The sequence below is a fragment of the Eimeria acervulina genome, genomic scaffold, assembly GCF_000499425.1.
Source record: "Eimeria acervulina Houghton genomic scaffold, Eah_scaff973, whole genome shotgun sequence".
NCBI classification, from domain to species: Eukaryota; Apicomplexa; class Conoidasida; order Eucoccidiorida; family Eimeriidae; genus Eimeria; species Eimeria acervulina.
In genome coordinates, this window is record NW_013549495.1 from 1,910 (window position 1) to 9,409 (window position 7,500).

The following is a 7,500-nucleotide window of genomic DNA, read 5'->3' on the forward strand; positions in this document are numbered from 1 at the left end:
GCAGTAGAGCCAGCAGCAGCTTCAAGCGGAAGCACAGCAGCGGAGACAGCCGAGCTAAGCCGCTCTAATCGCAGCAGCAGCAGCCGCATTACCAACGGCTGCAGCTGCAAGAGCAAGATAAGTACACAAGCAGCAGCAGCAGCAGCAGCGGCAGCAGTAGCAGCAGCAGCAGCAGGATGCACTGCAGCAGCTGAGGAGTTTGTGTAGCAGCAATCCCCTTTGAATCTTCCGGGGATGCAGAGCCGCAACAGCGCGTGGGGACCTGCTGCTGCTGCTGCTGCTGCTGCTGCTGCAGGTCCTGCTGCTGCAGCAGTAGCTCCTGTTAGTGGTGCTGCTGCAGTTCCCGCTGCGGCTGCCGCAGGTTATGTTGCTGCAGCAGCATTACCTGCAGCAGCAACAACAGCAGCAGCAGGGACACTGCCGTTATCTGGCCCTCCATCAGCAGCAGCAGCAGCAGCAGCAGCAGCAGCAGCAGGGCATGATGCACCTCCTGGTTTTGCTGCTGCTGCAGCAGCAGCAGCATCTATCACAGCGTTGCGGCAGCAGCTACCAGCAGGAGCTCAGTATACACCCCACCCCAGTCATTTTCAATATTCTACGAGGCCGCTGCAGCAGCTGCTGCAGCAAGCCCTTGAGCGCTGCAGGGGAGACCTTCTGTCTTGCTGCAGAGTAGCTCAGCAGCAGCAGCAGCTGCTGCAGCAGCAGCTGCAGCAAGCAGCAGCACAGGGAGAAGGAGAACGGTTTGCTGCTTTAGAAGCAGCAGCAGCAGCAAGCAGCATACTACGCACTGCTTTGCTGCAGTATGGGCGCCACAGCAGAGAGCTGCTGCTGAAGCTGCTGCTGCTGCATGCGCAGGCCCCGATGCTGCAGCAGCAAGTCGAAGCTTTTATTCAAGAGACGCAGCAAATGACGAGAAAGAGAAGCAGAATTAGAGATGTTATCCTCACAGTACGCTCCTGCTGCTGCTGCTGCTGCTGCTGCTGCTGCTGCTGTTGCTGTTGTTGTTGTTTTGTTGTTGTTGTTGTTAGTGGTGCTGCTGCTGTTGTTAGTGCTGCTGCTGCTGTTGCTAGTGCTGCTGTTGCTGCGGCTGGTGCTTCTGCTGTTCCTGCTGCTAGTGGTGCTGCTGCTGCTCCTGCTTCTGAGGTTTCTGCTGCTGATGCTGCTGCTGCTACTGCTGCAAGCTGCTGGTGTGTTTGTGCTGCTGCCTGTCTTGCTGCTGCTGCTCCTGCTTGCTGTTAATGCTGCTAAAGCTACTGCAGCAGCATCTGCTGCTGCTACCGGCCACGTCCAATATCCAGCAGCAGCAGCAGCCGCAGCACAAGCAGCAGCAGCAGCTACCGCATGCGTATGCTGTTGTTTCGTGTATGTTGTGCTGCAGCAACAAATGCAGCTGCAGCAGCAGCTGCTGGTGCTGCTGCCACCACCTTACCCAGTAGAGACAGCAATGGAGGTGCTGAGTACAGGGTCATATCAACGGCTGCCTTTGCTGCTGCAGCAGCAGCTGCTGCTGCTGCCGCAGCAGCAGCAGCAACCCATGCTGCTAGCGGGAGAACAGGAAGACCTTGAGGGAGTCGAAGAGGCATACCAACACCTAGACCGTCAGTTTGCTGCTGCTGCTGTTGCTGCTGCTACTGCTGTTGCTGCTGCTGTTGCTGCTGCTGTTGCTGCTGCTGCTGCTGCTGGTGTGGCTGCCGTTGCTGTTGGCGCTGTTACTGCTCCTGATGTTTTTTTCTGTTGCTGCTGCTGTTGGTTTTGCTGTTGGTGCTGTTGTTGCTGTCTTCTGCCTATCAATGCTGCTGCTGCTGTTGCTGCTGCTGCTGCTGCTGCAGCTGGGGAGTGTGTGGAGACGCGTAAGCGGCTGCAGGACGCGCTGCTGCTGCAGCTGCACATGGCTTCTCCGCAGCAGCAGGCGGTGTATATACACCTCAAGCGCAACGGCAGCATTCATTTGCTGCTGCCCAATCTCTGTGCTCTTGATGCTGTCTCAGACATCGCCAGGTATAATCCCTAGCTAGCTAGCTAGCTAGCTATATGTATAGTCAGCTAGCTAGCTATATCTATAGTCTGCTAGCTAGCTAGCTATACAGTTACTTAGCTAGCTAGTTACCTGGCTCGCTAGCTACGTAGTTAGCTAGCTAGCTGTATGGTTAGCTAGCTAGCTAGCTGTATGGTTAGCTAGCTAGCTAGCTATATAGCTAGCTAGCCAGCTACTCAAGCAGCTATCTACCTAGCTAGCTAGCTACATAGCTAGCTAGCTGCAGAGATGGGTAGCCGAAGAACCGTCAGGCTAAGCAGAAGAGACTGCAGCAATCCACCCTTGCAGCGCCCTGCTGCTGCTGCAGTTGCTGTTGCTGCTTTTGTTGTTGCTGCTGCTTTTGCTGCTTCAGCTGCTGCTGCTGCTAATGGTATATGTATTGTTGTTCCTGTTGCTGCTTTTGCTGCTGCTGCTGCAGCCTGCAGGTGCTGCGTGCTGATTTGACTCTGCTGTCGCGCTTGGGTTTTGCTGTGACGGGAGCAGAAGCAACAGCAGCAGCAGCAGTAACAACGGCTGCTGCTGCTGCTGCTGCAGATATCAATGCGCTGGCTGTCTCCATCTTCAGACAAAACTGCAAAACGGCCGTAGAGAAAGCAAATGTTAGACGTGCTGCTGCTGCTGCTGCTGCTGCTGCTGCTGCTGCAGCTGCTGCTGTTGCTGTTGCTGCTGCTGTTGCTGGTGCTGTTGTCGTTGCTGGTGTTGTTGCTGCTGCTGCTGCTGCTGAGAACAATAACAGTCCGGGGTGGGGGCTCCCGTGCTGCTGCTGTTGCTGCTGCTCATGGCTTGGCTACTGCTGCTGCTGCTGCTGCTGCTGCTGCAGCTGGATCGGGGCCGGGTAGAGTTGGAGGGGATGAAGGCGAAGACAGCAGCAGCAAATCGCAGCAGCAGAGAGGAAATGCTGCAGCAGCTAAGTGCTATTCAAGAAGTAGCGCGTCAGCTGGCGGTGCAGCTGCCTGAAGAAGCCCTTGCTGCTGCTGTTGCTGCTGCTGCTGCTGGCGGGGAGCCTAATAAGCCTGAGTCAGAACCTAGCAGCAGCAGCAGCAGCATGATGAAGACTGACGACAGCTATGAAGCGGCGCCTTCTACTGCAGCAGCAGCAGCCCCAACAGAAGCGCAAGGAGCAGCAGCGGCAGCAGCACCAGCGGAGGAAGCAGAAGCAGAAGCAGCAGCAGCAGCAGCAGCAGCAGCAGAAGCTCCTCTGCAGCCATTCGATGCCTTCGGGTCCCTCTTCCTTGAAGCTAAGCGGCTGCTTTACTGCATTTCGCTCGACTTGCTGCAGCAGCAGGCGGTGAAGCACTTAGATGTTGCTGCAGCTCTCTCTGCTGCTGTTGCTGCTCTCCGCAGCAGCAGCAGCAACAGCAGCAGCAGCAGCAGCAAGCTGCACTCCAAGGACTCGCTGCTGCACTTTGTGATGTACGTTGCTCTGTCTCACGGCGGGGTGATTGTCTCTTCAGGTGTACCGGCAGAAGCTGCTGCAGCAGCTACTGCTGCTGCTGCAGCTCCTGCTGCTGCTGCTGCTAATGCTGTTGCTGCTGAGGTGGATGTAGTAGAGGAGTCGGCGTTGCAGCTCGCAAGCGATTTGGGAGAGCCAGCACCTGCGGTTGCTGCTGCTGCTGCTGCTGCTGGGCCTACAGCAGCAGCAGGCGGCGGCGCATTTATTCCCTTATCCACAGCAGCAGCAGCAGCAGCAGCAGCAGCAGCTGGAGGTGCTGCTCGCCGGGTGCTGCTGCAGCTCTCTATCCTGAGGTACTTCGATGTCTCTTGCGGGGGCCTGCGCCCTGCAGTGCAGCACCTGTATCCTCCTGCTGCTGCTGCAGCAACAGCAACAACAACAACAACAGCAGCAGCAGCAGCAGCAGCAGAAGGTAGCCTCCAGGGCGAGCAGCGCCACAGGGCTGCGGCGACTGAGGCAGAGATGGCTTTAGACTCGGACAGTGGTGCAGCAGCAGCAGCAGCAGCAGCAGCAGCATCAACAGGATCAGAAGTCCTAGAGGGACAGGAGGAGGAGGAGGAGGAGGAGCAGCAGCAGCAACAGCAACAGCAGCAGGAGCTGCTGCTTCGCGAAGGCGCAACGCTGCGCTTCTCACTCGATGTTGTTAGCTTCAAAGAGCTGGAGGTGCACCTGTGGCCGCTGCATTCTCTAATGGAGCTGCTGCAGCAGCAGCAGCAGCAGCAACAGCAGCAGCAGCAGCAGCAGCAGCAGTTGACAGCAGCAGATGTGTTTGCACTGCGCGTGCTGCAGCAGCAAAGCTGCTGGCTTCGCCTGCAGACGTGGAGAGGAGACAGGCTGCAGCTGGAGCATTGGCTAGCAGATGCAGCAGCAGCACTTGGTCTGCTGCAGCTGCTGACTCTTGCTTTCTACCTAGCTCCCCCTGGCTCTGCTGCTGCTGCTGCTGCAGCAGCAGCAGCAGCAGCACCAACCACAGCACCGCCGCCCCCAGTTGCTGCACTTGCTGCTGTCGCTGCTCCCGACTCGCTGCAGATCATAGTCAACGGCGCACCGTTACCTCTGCAGCAGCACCAGCAGCAGCACCAGCAGCAGAAGCAGCAGCAGCAGCAGCAGCAGCAGTTGTTTGATGGGGGCACTTGTTTGCGCCTGGTTTACTATGGTTTAGCCTGCGACATCTCTATTTCTATGCTGAGTGGAGCGTTGCTGCTGCAGTGCTTATGGCTGCCACCGCGGCTGCAGCAGCTGCTGCAGGAAGCAGCAGCAGCACATGTTGCTGATTTGCTGCTGCTGCTCCCGCTGCTTAGACGCCTCGCCTTCTCTGTTCGCTTCGCCGAGGAGGCAGCAGCAGCAGGAGCGAGGGTGTTGCCTGCAGCAGACGTAGGTGCAGCAGGATGGTGTGTCCCTGCTGCAGCAGCAAAAGCTTCTGCTGCTGCTGCTGCTGCACCTGCTGCTGCTGCTGCTGCTGTTGCTGCTCATCCGAAGAGTGTATTGGCTACGGAGGCAATCGACGCACTGCAGCAACTGCTGCATAGCGGAGAGCAGAGAGGGGCTTCTGCTGCAGCTGCTGCTGCTGATGCTGATTCTGCTGCAGTTAACTCGCAGCAACAGCAGCCTCGCTCTTCTGCTGCTGCTGCGGCTGACAGCAGCACTGCAACTCTTTTCCTTCGCATTGAGCTGCAGCAACAGCAACAACAGCAGCAACAGCAGCAACAGCAACAGCAGCAGCAGCAGAAACAGCAGCAACAGCAACAGCAGGCAATTGTTGCTGCAGTTGTGGAGAACGAGCGCTACATCAGGGCGTCTTACTTACTCGTTCCTGCAGCAGCACGTGGGGCAGCAGCAGCAGCATCAAGCGACAGCAGCAGAACGGCATATTTGCCACAGCAAGGATTGCGCATCCTCCGCTTAAGCTGCAGCAGCTGCAGCAGCAGCAGCAGCAGCAGCAGCAACAGGAAGAGCTGATAGGCAAAGACGGATGCATCGAGGTGACGGTGCAGCAGTATGTTGCTGCGCTGCAGCAGCTGCTGCAGGAGCAGCAGCAACTCTTTACTTTGCTGCAGCAGCTATCGCAGCAGCTACCCCAATCTGTGGAGTGCTTCCTGCGGCCATTTGCCCCCGCTAACAGTGCTGCTGCAGCGGCTGCTGCTGCTGCTGCTGCTGCTGCAGCAGGCGACGAGGAGCCAGCCGCAGCAGAGTTTTGCCTTACAAGCGCACTGCAGCAGCAAACAGGGAAGCCCACGGGGGGGGAGGCACCGGAGAGTGCTGAGCAGCAGCAGCAGCTGCAGCAGCAGCAGCAGCAGCACGGGCTGCTGTTGCAGTGGTGCTTGCAGCAGCAGCCAGCGGTGTTGCTGCGAAGCAGCACTGGAGATTTAGGAGATGGAGCCGCAGCAGCAGCAGCCGCTGCAGCAGCAGCAGCTTGCGATCAGGATGAGGAGACCGCTGAGCAGCAGCAGCAGCAGCAGCAGCAGCCCTGGGTGGTGTACATACACCGGAAGAGGCCCCTTGTTTCTTTCATATCTTTTGCTGCTCCTGATGCGAGCTCCTGCTGCTTCTCTTTGCTGCTGCAGCAGCAGGAGGCGACTCGTTTAGCATTGCTCCCGTGCAGTCCGCAGCAGCAGCAACAGCAGCAGCAGCAGCAACAACAACAGCAGCAGCAGTTGCTGCTAATGCTACCCACGGCGCGAAGAGATGTCTCCATTTCCTGCGTGCTGCAGCAGGCGATCAAGCAGCAGCAGCAGCAGCAGCAGCAGCAACAGTCGCTGTGGTATTCGTGTAGCAGCACCGCGGCTACAGCCCCGCTGGGCCTAGGAAATGCTGCTGCTGCTGTTGCACCGCATCAGCAACAGCAGGTGCTGCAGCAGCAGCAACAGCAGGTACAGCAGCAGCAGCAACAGCAACTGCTGCAGCAACAGCAGCCGCTGCAGCAGCAGAAGCAGGATGCTGTGCTGGCTGCAGCTGCAGCAGCCCAGGAGCTTGCTGTGTTTCGTTTGCTGCAGCAGGAAGCAGTGCTGCTGCAGCAGAAGTGGGGGGAGATGTTGCTGCTGCTGCACTGCTGCCCTTTCTCGTTGAAGCTGCGTCTTTTGCTGCTGCATGGCCGCGCTCTGAAGCACACAGCAGCGGCAACAGCAGCAGCAGCAGATGAAGATGAGGGTGTTGTGGCTGCTGCTGCTGCTGCACGGGAAGCGGAGGCAAAACAGGAGGAGGTATATTTAAGGTTTAGTGTTTGCAGGCAGCAGCAGCAGCAGCAGACTGTCGTTGAAGTTAGCAGCAGCAATGTGCTGCTGCAGCAGTTACTGCAGCAGCTGCTGCAGCAACTCCTAGGCACACCAGCAGCAGCAGAGCAAATCCATAGGAGCGGAAGGCCGCTGCAGCAGCTGCTGCGGCTGCTGCTGTGTGGGGCTGAGTTTTTATGCTGCTGCTACAGGCTTCCTGCTGCGCTGCTGTGCTACAAATCCATTCCCCAGCAACAGCAGCAGCAGCAGCATCAACTGCAGCAACAGCAGCAGCAGCAGCTTGTGCTGCAGCAGTGGTGCCACGCAGCAGAAGCAGCAAAGGGAGGAGGCGTCTCTTTGCTGCCGTTATACTTGGAGGCATCAGGAGGGGGCCGTTCTGCTGCAGCAGCAGCAGCAGCACCTGATGTTGCTGCGGCTCCTGCTGCAGCAGCAGCAGCAACAGCCAGTGGCGCTGCTGCAGGAGACTGCTCTGCAGGAGACCTGCTGCTACCTTTCCTGCTGCTGTATATCGATGGGCTTCCCCCGCTGCTGCTGCGGCAGCACTCGCGCTGTCGCTCTCTGGTGTCTGTACACCTCGTGCTGGAGGAGACCAGACAAATCAGACAGCAGCAGCAGCAGCAGCAGCAGACCAGAGCAGCGACGACAAAGCAGCAGCCGACGCACACCATTACCTACTTCTCTCCTCAAAAGCCTGCCAGCAGCAGCAGCAGCAGCAGCAACAGCAGCAGCAGCAGCAGCAGCAGCAGCAGCAGCGAGAGCACCGGCCTGTATTCTGGGGAGTT

The 7,500-nt window shown here is 58.2% G+C and overlaps 1 protein-coding gene across 1 annotated transcript in view; it reads left to right on the forward strand.

Moving 5' to 3' along the window:
* Positions 1-234: 234 nt before the first annotated feature.
* EAH_00053160 (hypothetical protein, conserved) overlaps positions 235-7,500 on the forward strand; it is a gene marked incomplete at both ends in the record, with an annotated part of 10,021 nt that continues 2,755 nt past the window's right edge. The window contains 6 exons of the mRNA XM_013394030.1: positions 235-948; positions 1,379-1,598; positions 1,830-1,998; positions 2,454-2,634; positions 2,856-5,284; positions 5,374-7,500. The exon at positions 5,374-7,500 is cut by the window's right edge and continues 987 nt beyond it. Of these exons, the coding sequence (XP_013249484.1) occupies positions 235-948; positions 1,379-1,598; positions 1,830-1,998; positions 2,454-2,634; positions 2,856-5,284; positions 5,374-7,500 (5,840 nt within the window). The remainder of the gene's footprint in view (positions 949-1,378; positions 1,599-1,829; positions 1,999-2,453; positions 2,635-2,855; positions 5,285-5,373) is intronic.